Below are 14,876 nucleotides of genomic sequence, written 5' to 3'. Positions count from 1 at the left end.
CTGTGCTCTAATCCTTGCATATTGAAAACTTAGCATTACAAGTTTCTGTGATGTCATGTCCAAATGTTTCATTGACACTAGTATCTTCCTTGTTTCACTACTGTGCAAGTTGTACGTGGTCTTATTTTGACTTCTAAAAGAATTTGCATATGGTCCACAATCGTTGTTGAAAATCTAAGGTTTGGTTTGGTTAGGTTTGGGGTGGGGTGTAACGTCCCAAAGCAGCTCAGGCTATGAGAGACGTTGTAGTGGAGGACTCCGCAAATTGTGACCACGTGGGGTTCTTCAACGTGCACTGACATCGCACAGCACTCGGGCGCCTAGCTTTTCGCCTCGATCGAAAAGCGGCCGCTTAGGCCTTGATGTGATCCCGCATCCCATGGGCACAGTAGTCGAGCGCCCTAACCACTTCACCACCCCAACAGGGTAAAAATCTAAGGGTAAAAATCTAAGTCATTTCCTTCATACTGTTTCTATTGCAACATGTCACACAGCCTATTTTTTTAAAGAGCACTCTTTCCCACATGGATGCCGCTTCACAATGCCAAAGTAGGGCTAGGTTTCTGTGCTGAAGTATTGATTTCAACTATGGGAGGTATGTTTTGAAGTGCCCTTGTAATAATGTTAGCTTCACAGATCAATTCTAGAGGCTGCCACTTTGCAGCCTCTACTGAGCCAGAGAAACACTGAAGTTTGCCAACTCAAATTATACTGGTTGCATTGCTCTTGGAAGAAGGCAGCAGAGCAAGTAACAACACAAAAGATAAAAAGCACACACAAACACAAGGACAACACTGCACTGACAACTATATTGACCAGAACCCGCACATCTTCTCCCTTCACCTCACGTCTGCAGCCAACTTCTTCCTTGTCTTTAACGTATTCAAAATGGTACCGCCTCTATTTTAGATTTATTTTTTGTATCGGGTGAATTGCTTCGTCGTAATCCAGAACTGCAGGTTGTGGAGGGCTTATTGGATTGTAAGATGGTGTGCCTAAACTTGCATCTCAACGCCATTATGAATTGCAAGAAAGAAAAACGTGTACTTCTGAACTTCACACGTGCTGATGACGTTGGTGTTTTGGACACACTAGATAACTCCTTTTCATATTTCACGTCTTGTTATGAGTCTGATTCATACTGTGTCAACAGTTTATGGTTAATGTTTAAAAATCTTGCATTGAAATGTGTGAATGAGTATGTGCCACGTAGTTGCAAATTTGTACACAACACAAATCCCGGGATCACTAAAGAAATTGTACGTTTAAAACGGAAAACGAAAAAGATGAGAAAAAAAATCCGGCAGTGCCCCTCTGCGGCCAACGTTCTGAAACTTACCGGCATGCGCCAACAGCTCAAGAGTTCAATAAAAACAGCAAAATATAACTACCACGATATAACAATGAAAAACTTTCTTCTTTCATCTCCTGTTAAGTTTTGGCGACATTTTTCATCTAGAAAAGACCCATTCCCCGCTATGTCCATTGCAGATGTAACTGGCACTGACAAATATGAAATAGCGAATTCTTTTAATCAGTTTTTCTGCTCCCTATATACGATGGCAACGATTACGATGGCAACATACCGCAGTTCGCAGTCAATAACACGAACCCTCCGATAAATAATATATGTATATCTGAAGGAGGCGTTCTATCGCTCTTACTTGATATTGTCACGTACACGGCGACTAAGGATACCAATGATAGCAGGGGGTAGCCCAGACACAAGAACACAGCAGCACAGACGCAAACGTGCAAGCGACACTTTGTCGTCCTCTTCCACTTCGTCCTCCTTTCACACCTCAGTCATGCGCCACCTGGCAACGCTAGGTGGCATTACCCCCTCCCTCCGAAAAAATGAGAAGGGCCGGTAAAAATGGTGTGAAAAGCAAGAGAGTGGTCACAGCGGGTGGCCATACGCTATCGGTGGTAGTACGGCTTCAGTCGCACAATGTGCACAATGTCCGAGCTGTGCTTTCGACGTTTTGGTTGTGTGGCACCGTCTGGGATAACTTCATAACTGAGGTCACTCACACGGCGCAACACTTTGTACGGCCCGAAGTAGCGGGAAAGGAGTTTCTCTGACAAGCCTGGACGGCGAACTGGTGTCCATACCAGACTTGGTCTCCAGGCTTGTAGTCAACCTGGCGGTGCCGGAGGTTGTAACGATGCGCGTCAGTGGTCTGCTGCTGCCCAATGTGCACACGGGCGAGCTGGCGGGCTTCCTCAGCGCGGATGGCATATTGCTGGGCATCTGAGGATAGCTGGTCATCATCTGGGCACGGGAGCATGGAATCGAGCATGCTCTGAACTTCGCGTCCGTAAACAAGTCGAAATGGTGTGAAGCGCGTTGTCTCTTGTAAGGCTGTATTATACGCAAATGTAACGTACGGCAGCACCTCGTCCCAGGTCTTGTGCTGCACATCGACGTACATTGCCAACATGTCCGCAATCGTCTTATTCAATCTTTCTGTAAGGCCATTGCTTTGTGGATGGTACGCTGTGGTTTTGCGATGGGTCGTGCAACTCAGCTCAAATATGCAGTCGATCAGCTGTGAAGTGAAAGCTGTCCCTCTGTCGGTAATGACGTAGGAAGGGGCGCCATGCCGCAAGACTATGTTGTGCATGAAAAACTCTGCTACTTCGGAAGCTGTGGCATGAGGGATTGCCTTTGTCTCAGCGTATCGAGTCAGGTAGTCAGTAGCGACTACTATCCATTTGTTTCCGGCCTGCGACAAAGGGAAAGGGCCAAGGAGATCCATTCCAATTTGGTCGAACGGAATGCGGGGTACTTTAACGGGCTTGAGAAATCCGGCAGGCTTCTGGGGCGGTGTTTTACGGCGCTGGCATTCGCGACAGCTTCGTACATAGCGTTTCACTGCTGCGGAAAGTCCTGGCCAGTAATACATGTTGCGCACTCGAGCAAGAGTCCGTGAGCAGCCCAAATGACCAGACGTTGGTTCATCATGGCAAGCAAGGAGAATATCCTCACGGAGCTCGCATGGCACTACCAGAAGGTAAGTTCTGTCTTGGCTCTGGGAGTTTCTTTTATACAAGACGCCTTGCCTTATGCAGAAGGAACCAAGGTGCCGAGATAGGTGTCGAGGCAGAATCGTATCACGCCCTTCCAGATAATCGATGAGTGGAAGGATGTCTGGATCAGCTCTTTGTCGATCCCTGAGCTCAGATGCGCTGAGGGCTCCTAGAAAACCGCTATCGTCATCGGCTGTAGTATCGCCAGTGTCAATGGGTGCTCGTGACAGCGTGTCGGCGTCTTCGTGTTTGCGGCCGGACTTGTAAACAATGGTTATGTCAAACTCCTGAAGCCGTAAACTCCAGCGTGCAAGTCGTCCAGATGGGTCTCGCAGATTTGCCAGCCAGCACAAACAATGATGGTCGGTGACGACTTTAAATGGCCGGCCGTAAAGATAGGGACGAAACTTCATAGTAGCCCATACGACCGCCAGGCATTCCTTTTCTGAGGTGGAATAGTTCATTTCGGCACGAGAGAGAGTGCGGCTAGCATAGGCTATTACTCGCTCAAACCCGTCTTGATGCTGAACAAGGACCGCGCCAAGACCGATACTACTGGCGTCAGTGTGTACCTCAGTGTCAGCCGCTTCATCGAAGTGCGCCAGAACAGGGGATGTTTGAAGGCGCTCACGAAGCAAAGAGAAGGCCATCTGCTGCTCAGAGTTCCACACAAAGGAGGTGTCCTTCCTTGTAAGGCGCGTCAGAGGTTCTGCGATCTGAGAAAAGTCCGCAATGAAACGCCGATAATATGCGCACAGGCCGAGGAAGCGCTGAACAGCCTTCTTATTAGCTGGAACGGGAAATCGTGCGACGGCAGCAGTCTTATCGGGATCCGGGCGCACCCCATCCGGAGGGCTTCCAGCAGAACGGAGGGCTTCCAGGACAGCTCGAAGGCGTTCGAGGTGTTGTTTAAATGTTTCGGAAAAAACAACTACATCGTCCAAGTACACAAGACAGATCTGCCACTTGAGGCCAGTGAGGACGGTGTCCATCATCCTTTGGAATGTAGCTGGGGCAGAGCACAATCCAAATGGGAGTACTTTGAATTCATATAGGCCATCTGGAGTGACAAATGCGGTTTTTTCTCGGTCTCTTTCGTCTACTTCAATTTGCCAATAGCCGCTTTTTAAATCAATAGATGAAAAATACTTCGCACGTCGCAATCTGTCCAGTGAGTCATCGATGCGCGGCAACGGGTATACATCTTTCTTTGTCACATTATTCAATTTCCGATAGTCGACGCAAAATCGAAGAGTGCCGTCTTTCTTTTTGACAAGGACTACTGGTGAAGACCACGGACTTTGTGAAGGCTGCACAACACCATCATCCAGCATCTCCTGAACTTGCGTCTGGATCACTTCTCGTTCTTTCGCAGACACACGATAAGGCTGCTGTCGTATTGGGCGAGCGTCGTCATAAGTAATGATGCGATGTTGTGTGATGGGCGTTTGACGAACCTTCGAGGAAGAAGCAAAGCAGTGCTTGAAGTCTAGCAGCAGTTGCTCTAAAGCCCGCCGTTTCTCCTTCGACAAGTGGCAGTTAATGTCGATGTTGTCAAGAGATGGCTCGTTAGTTTCTACTGCCGTGGATGCAAAACAGACCGGATCGTGCGCAACATGGTCAGCAAAAGCGATAGCAGTCCCCGGGAACAAGTGTCGGTACTCATTAGAAAAATTTGTGACAAGGAGTGCAGCCCGGCCATTGTGAAACGACAATAAACTTCGGGGAGCGCAAATGCCATGAGCAAGCAGGAGTGTATGGTTCGCCTCCGCTACAGCATCACCGGTACGGAAATCGTCACAGGTAACTTCCACAAGAGCACTGCTTCGCGGCGGCAGCGAGACGCTCTCAGCGGAAACACGAAGTGCGGTATTGCAAGGACTGCTACTATCTTGTTCAGTAGATTGTCCCATCGAAAACGTGACGAGTCTATTTCGCAGGTCGATAACCGCTCCGTGCTCCCGCAGAAAGTCAATGCCGAGGATAAGGTCACGGGAGCAGTCACTTAAAACAACGCAACTAACGACGAACGTACGTCCGTTAATCTGAATGCGAGCCGTGCACATCCCCTTTGGAGTAACTATATGACCGCCGGCGGTTCGAAGGTACACACCTGGCCAAGCAGTGAGCACCTTCCTCAAAACAGTCGCCATGCGACCACTCAAAATTGAATAATCGGCACCGGTGTCCACTAATGCATTGACCGTAGTGCGACCGTCTAAAATAACCGGAATGTCCAGAGAAACGCTTTTTGCTTCCCTAGGTGACGGTACCAGCAGCTCGCGGTCGGATCGAAGCGACGACGACGGGAGGTCTTCAACGCAGCGACTGCCAGCGGCCTCGCCCCCGAAGGTCGCTGTTTTCAGTTTTCCCGACCAGGGCTAGACGAGCGGCCTTGGTCCTCTCGCGAGGAACCGTGAGTGAACGAGGAGGAGCGCCTTGGCGAAGGGGAGCGGGGCTGACGCTGCGAACGAGATGAAGAACGCTGCTCCGCCAGGTACTCCTCAATAACTCGGGGTCGTTGACCAAACCGGGGAGGAGGCGAGTCGATGCGGAAGCCGTGGAGACCGAGGCGTCGATACGGACAATCCCGGTAGAGATGTCCTGGTTCACCGCAGTGGAAGCAAAGCGGACGGCGGTCAGGCGTGCGCCAAATGTCGGCTTTGCGTCGGGGCAGCGGACGATTGTCGAAGTACTGCACTGGCTGCACCGAGGGCAGCGGAACTGTAGGTGACGCGAGAATGGGCGGTGGTGAAGGGGGAGCCTGACTCTGCAGAACTTCCGCATATGTGGGACGATTGTCGGTCCCCGACAGCAATGGCGGGCTCGGAACAACAGGCGAAAGAGGGCTCTTGAGTGCCTGCCGCACCTCCTCCCGCACTATAGCAGAAACGGAAGATGGCGATTGCTGCAGAGGGCTCCAGAACTTGCTTAGTTCTTCGCGCACGACGCTGCGAATCAGTTCGCGCAATGCATCGGGATGCCGCTCTGAAGATGCAAATGATTCCGCGATTGTGCTTGTATGAAAAGGTCGGTCATAAGCCACGGCACGTTGGTGTAGCACCTTTTCGATTGTGGTGGCCTCCGCAAGGAATCCGTTTACAGTCGACGGTGGGTTTCGCACAAGGCCTGCGAACAACTGCTCTTTCAAACCCTGCATCAAGTGCCTGACCTTTTTGTCCTCGGACATGGTGGGATCGGCTCGCCTGAAGAGGCGCGTCATGTCCTCGACGTATGCTTGGACACTCTCATTCGGCCTTTGGATGCGAGAGTGAATGGCACGTTCTGCATGCTCGCGACGATCTGCGCTAGTGTAAGCCTCGAGCAGTTGACGACGGAATTCCCGCCACGAAGTTAATGCTTGCTAGAACTGATGCTTGGGCGAGTTGGTATGACATTTTCTGAAGAACAGCGCGACTTCGACAAGGACGGAAGGAAGACAGCGCCTGTCCGTGTTGTCTTCCTTCCGTCCTTGTCGAAGTCGCGCTGTTCTTCAGAAAATGCTTGCTCTCGGTTCTCGAACCAGATACGGGCGCCGTCCTCAAGGCTGAAGTAGACGTTCCTTAGTTTGGCAGCATCGTCCCACTGGTTGAATGCAGCGACACGTTCAAACTGAAGGAACCAGTCCTCCACATCCTCAAAGAGGTCCCCATGGAAAGTCTTCGGTACCCGAGGGGCCTGCAAGGTGTAGTTACAGGCCGGTGCGACGCCCGTCACCTGCTGCGCAGGAGCACTAGATGTCATGGCGGCGGGTGATGGCTGAAACTCCGGAGACAGTCCCTGGAGCCGTCGACTGGAGCGATGCACGGGGGTGTCCAATGGTACAGGGCTGGCGCGACGTCTTGTAGATGGAGATTCTTGCATAGGCGATCGTTTTTACCCAGCAGCTCCACCAGAATGTCACGTACACGGCGACTAAGGATACCAATGATAGCAGGGGGTAGCCCAGACACAAGAACACAGCAGCACAGACGCAAACGTGCAAGCGACACTTTGTCGTCCTCTTCCACTTCGTCCTCCTTTCACACCTCAGTCATGCGCCACCTGGCAACGCTAGGTGGCAATATTAATATTAAGAAGTCGCAGGGAATTGATGGGATACCCAATGCCTTTCTTTTCAGGTATGCAGAATGGTGCGCTAAGTATCTATCGCTCATATTTAGGAAATCTCTGTCAGAAGCAGCACTTCCTAACGATTGGAAGTATGCTAAAATCACACCGATACCCAAATCAGAAAACAAATTGCTTCTTTCGTCTTAAAAACCAATTTCACTTTTGTGCACATGCGGAAAAATTATGGAACATATCATCTTTAAACACATATCCACTTATCTTGAAAAACACAATTACATAGATCCTCGGCAGCACGGTTTCCGCGGGGGGGGGGGGGGGGGGTGTCAACAGTCACACAACTACTTGAGGCAGTACATGATTTTACGGCAGCTATAGATAGACAGAGCCAAATAGATATTATCTTTTTAGATTCTGAGAAAGCATTTCACTGCGTTTCCCACCAAAAGCTGTTATTAAAACTGCAACCATTACTTAGAAATGACACATTGCTTTCCTGGATAGCGACGTATCTTTCGTCGCGGCACCAGTGCGTGTCGATTGAAGGTGCATGTTCCAGTTATGGGCCGGTCCGGTCGGGCATTCCGCAGGGATCTGTTCTGGAGCCTCTTTTCTTTTTAGTATTTATTAACGATATCATCAGCAATGTGTCCGTGAAAATAAAACTTTTCGCAGATGATTGCATTATTTACAATGAAATTAAACATCCGAATGACCAGTCTGAGTTAAATTTATCGCTAGCTAAAATAGAAAACTGGTGCACAACATGGCAAATGAAAATAAATAAGAAGAAAACAGTAGCAATGACAATCACTCGTAAAAGGAAGCCCCTAACCTTTCCCTACTCCATTAATAGTCACCTCCTAGCATCCGTTGAAAGTTATAAATGTTTAGGTGTGATTCTAACCTCTGATCTCAGATGGAATGAACATGTGTGTTACATTGAAAAAAAGGCGATGCAAAAACTTTGTTACTTGCGAAGAACCCTACGCCAGTCTACAAGAAATAAAAGTTCTAGCTTACAAAACATTTATCAGGCCACTTCTTGAATACGCTTCAGTGGTATGGGATCCTTATACTAAGATAAGTATTAACAAACTCGAAAACATCCAAAAGAAATCGGCAAGGTTTGTTTATAGTTCGTACAGTTGGCACACTTCAGCAACCGCTCTAGTGCAAAAAGCTAATTTAGATCCTCTGCAGTTACGTACGTCGCTTTCATGAACGACTGAAGTACATTCATCTTCTCTACTATTCTAAGCTAGGAATAAACCAGAAGCTATATATCGAACCTGTTATTCGGCGCAATACGCGTGCAAATCATTCTAAAAAAATGAAAGAATACACTTGCAAAACCAACGTGTTTAAAAATTCTTTCTTCCCTAGAACAGTCAGCGAGTGGAATGCACTTCCTGCTGATATTGCAGAATGCCCGACCGTCGAGTCTATGTTATCAAAATTGAAAAATTGTTCTTGATATATTCAAGTGCAGTGCTTCTTTATTACTGTTGGCGTTTCTAGTACGTGTGGTTTGCCGTTGTTTATCTGTTCGGGTATTTTGCTCCTGTATTGCTCCTACCATTTCCTTGCGCATGTGGTTTCATATGTCTGCTTTTAATGTATCTTTTTTATTCTTTTATTTGGGTGGTCAATATTACTGTATGAACAGCGTGTTGATGTGTGAGTATTTTAATCCATTTTTTGGTGGCAGGTCGACACCGGGATGATTTTTTATTTCTTAGGTTTTTCCTCTTGTTAAGCTGGTTTTTCTTTTCTGCTGTGTGTTTTAACAGTGCATGTAATCCCACTCCTGCCTAGGGCCTTCTGTGAAGGCTGGAAGTATTTCTGAAATAAATAAACGTCCTGCCGGCTTGCGCAGAAATTCTAATTCCGTCTTCAACAATACCACTGAAGGCATACCGACACATTGGTCTCCCGAGTCACTGATTGCATATGCTTCATAAATTTCTCTTGCTAACTTATCCTTCATCCTTTTCATAACCTTAACATTGTGAAGGTCAGATGGACATTTTTGGTCTTTACAAACAACGCAGTCTTTTCAGTGCACCGCGAGATTAGTGCCAGGCTTGTCCGATATTGCCATAGCGTGTTCTCTAATCCTGTCATTGATACCTCTTCCTGTATGTCCAATATATTTCTTTCCGTATTGCAAGGGAATCCCTGAATGCACTTGGAGTACCTTGTCCGGTGCGAAGTTTTGCATACAGAGTTGAAGCCCTGGTTGTTAACCCGCACACACATTCCTCTAGCTCTGTTTGGTGCCGTTGAAGTGAAGGGAGAAGATATGCGGGTTCTGGTCAATGTAGTTGTCAGTGCAGCGTTGTCCTTGTGTTTGTGTGTGCTTCTTATGTTTTGTGTTGTTACCTGCTCTGCTGCCTTCTTCCAAGAGATGCGTGACCAACTAGCTCAACGTTCAACTCTATTATGGTAGCATTGGTTCTGTCCATATAAAAAACTGTACTTACAGGATCGAAAAACCACAGGTTCAGTATGCTTGATAAAGCGGGCAAAGTTTGGTATGTATTGGCATTGCTTTTCCAATATCTGGGGACAAGAAACCTGCACCTGTGCACTTGCCAATGAACTTCTCTAACACTGTGTATGCAGGAGGAACATCAATACAAATGTCTGGCATATCCTGGAAAACCCTGTCAAAGCCCCGTTTCATCTGTTCTGGAGTCACAATTACGCTCTCATCAAGAGTTCTGAGCAGCTTACACATAAGCTCCATGGCCATGTCACCCATGTCTTCGATCACCATGACCACAGCCTCATAGACCAGCTCATGATGGAAGTGTGGCACTTCCAAGTCTCGCAAGCAGCGAATGGCTTCATTGACATCCCCAGAGCAGAAATACTCCTTGAGCAACATTTGAATCTTCTTTACAAGATATTTGACAGGACGCATGCCTCCTCCCATGCCCCATACATTGTCCAAACGAACCAGTCCATGTTTCATATTCAACAGATTGGTGGCATGTTGCAGTGTCTGCATGGATAATTGACAATCCGTTTCTTCCAGATTGAGTTGCACATATTTTGGCGGCACGCAGTCATCTGCCACAGCCCGCGCCAGGAAGTTTCCAAGCACCATAGTGGCATCTGGTGTGTCAAGCACCAGGTCAGGCAAGCTTTTGAGCAGCAGCTGAAAGCCCTTCTCAAAGTCAGGCTCCGAGAGGATGCGACCGTACATGTCTGAGAGCAGCACAGATGTCATCTCCCGATGTGACGGCTTACGCTCCATAGCCAGTGATATGGCCAGGCTTACAAGGTTTGGCCGAATCTGGTGCAGGTTGTACTCTTCCAAAGACAGAACCACCTCACTGGTGTCTCCATGCTCAAAGTATTCCAGCAACAAAGGGTAGACAGTTTTTTCAAACTCCTCCTCCATAAGCTCTGGTGTTATGGTATCAAACTCGCAGTTTTCCTGGTTGTCCGAGTCGTAGTTTGGGTCCCTGACGTCGGCTGCTGAAATGTCATCGTCTTCGAGTGAAATTTCGCTCCCAGGCTTGCCCCAAGTACCCTTTCCGCCTGCACCACCTTTCTTAGGCTGTCCACGTCCGTGGCCATTCCTAGGCCTCCGGCTGTTTTTGCGATACTGGGGGTGCGTTCTAGTAGCTGCTGGCAAAACTGGACATATTTAATATATAAGCTCAAGTTTTGAAACAAGTCACTAACATGGTAGGTATTGGCCGTGGCTTGTCCCCCCAGCTAGGTGAAATAGGATACTTTAAGAAACTTGGAATATTTCATTGGATGCTGCACACCAAACAGCAGTCTGCATTTTTGTCTTTTCGAGTGTGGCAGTTTCAAACTTAGGCACGACTTCAATAATGAAATTAGTATTGATGTGATCATCTTCTACTTGCCAGCAAAAATGGCAACTGTAATGAGAACGCCTGCTGTTCTGCAGAATACACAATTTGACGCATGGTGTGATCAAGGTCCTGAAATAATGAGATCTCATTCTGGACTATACAACACAATGGTCTTTTTATGGACCATTCAGAATTATGCTCCTCGGCACTGTCCAGTAGTTTAATCAACAGCATAGATAAGCAGTTCTTTGTTTCAGAGTCTCACATTGATGGGTGCATATTCTCCTAGACAAGGGTTTTATAAGCTATAAAATTGTCTACAAATGAAAAACAGTTGTCAACATTACTGGCCATTCCTGTAAGCAAACTGAGGTGCATAGTGATGACCTAGTGGCTAAAGAATCTGCCTCACGTGCAGAGTTCCTCACAATAGTGGACTTTTTTTTTTGGGGGGGGGGGGGGGGTTGAAGTGACTGTGGAAAGGGCCTCATACTGTCCCACTGTCAAATTTAAATCTGTATCATGCTATAAAGTCAATTTGCAGCCCATTTATTAGCATAGCAGTGGCCTAGGTGGGCCACAAGAAGAAAAAGTTATTTGCACAGCTTTGAGGCTAGGCTACATCACCTTTCACTTTCATATGGTGATTGCAGAATCATCAGTTTGGTGGCATAATCTTGAATTGAGTGTCAAGGAAATTTTCAAATCCAGTTTATGGGTTTTATTGTGAAAGCAATACTACTCTAGGTTTCGAGCCTTCAAAGTAGCGCGGCCGGTAGCCACGTCTTACCCATGTGACGCTGTGACGTCACACCCCACGTGACACTAGGGTGAGAGCTGGGCTACCAACTCAAGCGGTCGGCAGGAGCTGCCAACTTGGGTCTCTCGTTTCACATGGGACGGTTATGTCAGAATCAGCCTGCTAGGACCCTGGCATTCACGTTACCCCTATAGGCCACTAAGGCACGTTCATTAGGCTTGGTTAGTTCAGTTTAGTCGTTCAGTCGTGTCCGACTCTTCGTGACCCTATGGACCATGTCACGCCACGCTTTCCGGTCTCTCACTATTTTTCTAACATCACATAACTTCATCTGCAGTGCCTCGAGGATGCCATCTAACCAACGCGTTCGCTGCCTACCCCTTCTCCGGCGACCCTCAACCTTTTCCAACATCAAATCTTTCTCCAGCGACTCCTCTCTTCTCATCAGATGACCAAAGTAGCTGAGCTTTAACTTTAAAATTTGACCCTCCAATGAGCAGTCAGGGTTTATGGTCGACAATATCGACTGATTTGATCTTCTGGCAGACCAAGGAACTCTCAAGAGTCTTCGCCAGCACCACAATTCAAACGCGTCAATTCTTCGGCGGTCAGCCTTTTTCACAGTCCAACTCTCGCATCCATACATCACAACTGGAAAGACCATAGCACGAGTTATACGGATCTTGGTTGGCAGACTAATGTCTCTGCTCTTTTAGGCGGTCAAGGCTAACCATTGCTCTCTTTCCCAGAAGCAGGCGTCTCCTAATTTCATGGCTGCAGTCTCCTTCCGAGGTAATCTTGGAGCCCAAGAACAGAAAATCTGTCACAGCTTCCACTTCTGGTCCATTGATGCTCCAGGACTTGATAGGGCAAGACGCCATGATCTTTGTCTTTTTAATGTTCAGTTTAAGCCCAAACTTCTCACTCTCTTCCTGTACGCGGATCAGAAGTCTCTTGAGTTCCACTTCACTTTCTGCCATTAAAGTTGTATCATCCGCATATCTAAGGTTGTTGATACATTTTCCAGCAATCTTCACTCCATCTGAAGACTCGTCCAGACCGACCTTCCTCATGATGCACTCTGCATATAGGTTAAATAGGCAGGGCGACAGTATGCAGCCTTGCCTCACTCCTTTCTCGATCGGAAACCAATCAGTAAGACCATGCCAAGTTCTGACTGTGGCCTCTTGCCCTTCATACAGGTTCCTGAGGAGACAGATGAGGTGAATTGGAACTCCCATCTCTTGGAGAGCTTGCCACAATCTGCTGTGATCTACGCAGTCAAACGCTTTCGCATAATCAATAAAGCAGAAGTAGATGGGTTTCTGGAACTCTCTTGCTTTTTCCATGATCCAGCGAAGGTTGGCAATTTGGTCTCTAGTTCCTCTGCCCTTGCGAAACCCAGCTTGCACGTCCGGAAGCTCCCAATCAACATACTGCTGCAGCCTACCTTGGAGGATTTTCAACATCACCTTGCTAGCATGCGAAATAAGCGCGATCGTGCGGTAGTTGGAACAATCTTTGGCACTGCCTTTCTTTGGAATAAGGATATAAACTGACCTCCTCCAATCCTGTGGCCATTGCAGGGTTGTCCAAATCTTCTGACAATGTATGCAGAATGTTAACAGCGTCATGGTTGAGGTTTTGAAGCAACTCAGCTGGAATGCCATCAATTCCGCTAGCTTTGTTCTTAGCAAGGCTGGCTAAGGCCCATTCAACTTCACTCTTCAGGATGCCCGGCTCGAGATCAGTAATCACAACCGTCTTATGTTGGGTTTGCACATTCGGGTCCTTCTTGTACAGTTCTTCTGTGTATTCCTGCCACCTCTTCTTTATCTCTGAGGCTTCAGTGAGGTCCTTGCCTTGTTTGTCCTTTATCACGCCCAGCTTAGCACAGAAGCTTCCTTTGATATCTTTGATTGTCTTATACAGAGCTCCAGTGTTCCTTAATTGACTGTTGTCCTCAACTGCTTGGCACTGTATGTTCAGGAAGGCATTCTTATCTCTCCTTGCTATTTTCTGAAAATCCGCGTTGAGAACCTTGTATCTTTCTCTTTCCCCCATAACTTTTGCCATCCTCCTTTCCTCAGCTATTTGCAAAGCCTCTTCAGATAACCAGTTTGCTTCCTTGCATTTCTTTTGCTTTGGAACTACCTTAGTAGCAACTTCTTGTATTATATCACGAACATCAGTCCACATCTCTTCAGGCTCTCTGTCTTCTAGATCTAATTCTTGAAATCGATTCCTCACTTCCACAGCATATTCTAATGGAATTTGATCCAGATCCAGGCTTGGTTAAAGCGGGGCTTTATATGTGGTGTGAGTAAGAAGAAAAAGAGAAGAACGCTCGGTCACCCGCAGCTGATGCTTTCGCTGAATATTTAGTTCAGCAGCGTTGAACCCTTGTAATTTTATTTTATTTTTTTTTCTGCTGCTGGCGTATCATCATCATAGCCAGAAAGAGCCACAAATTCATTTTCAACTAAAAGCAAAATTTGGATGAAATTGTCTCTTGGCGCATTTTTCTAGAACAAATTTATCTCTGATACTGTGTAGAAGACAGCAAATTCTGGGGACACTTAGGCTCTTAGTTTAAGCATATGACAATATAGCATCTGCAGCTCCCCTTACAGTTCATTTGCATACATATAGTCCTCGCTTATTTAGTAGTCTCTTGGTCTGTGCCTCTAATATATCACACATTCTTATTAGCATACAGTACTAAACTATCCCCTCATCCATCTACCGGATGTAGGCAACCATCCAACATGTAAACCCCCGCTTTAACCAATCCGTATGAGCATGCCTGACTTGGCATCCAAGAACAGTGGAAGGTTGATTCTTATTCCACCTTCCCCCCCCAAATGAGCAACCAGAGTTGGCAGCTCCTCCCACCTTTCTGATAAGTGACCTTGTTAAGTTGCACTAACCATAGAAGTATCGGTGCTCGGCCATGTCAGCTGCCAGCTAGAACCATGACCGTAATTTTTTGTTCACAATGCCGTCGCAGGGTTTTTTGGGTAACGAGGCCTTTTAAGCTATCGCATAAAATGGTAAATATTAGCATCTGCTGCATCACATGCACTATATGAAGGTAGCTTGTTAAACATCTGCATTTTTCATATTCCTATCTGCAAGGTAGCAAACTGCCACACCAAAAATTGCCATTGGTC

General features: G+C 47.2%; 1 protein-coding gene across 1 annotated transcript; it reads right to left on the bottom strand.

Moving 5' to 3' along the window:
- Positions 1-9,601: 9,601 nt before the first annotated feature.
- On the bottom strand, positions 9,602-10,762 carry LOC146210345 (programmed cell death protein 4-like; the record flags this gene model as incomplete). Its single annotated transcript, XM_084582335.1, has 1 exon — positions 9,602-10,762. A coding segment is annotated over one exon (1,152 nt), but the record flags the coding sequence as incomplete, so codon positions are not given.
- Between the last annotated feature and the right edge of the window lie 4,114 nt (positions 10,763-14,876).

The sequence above is a fragment of the Amblyomma maculatum genome, chromosome 1 (assembly GCF_055883805.1).
Source record: "Amblyomma maculatum isolate TAMU_Amacu chromosome 1, ASM5588380v1, whole genome shotgun sequence".
Taxonomy (NCBI): domain Eukaryota; kingdom Metazoa; phylum Arthropoda; class Arachnida; order Ixodida; family Ixodidae; genus Amblyomma; species Amblyomma maculatum.
Note: the sequence above shows the minus strand (reverse complement) of the source record. Positions and strands in the feature narration are given on the sequence as shown.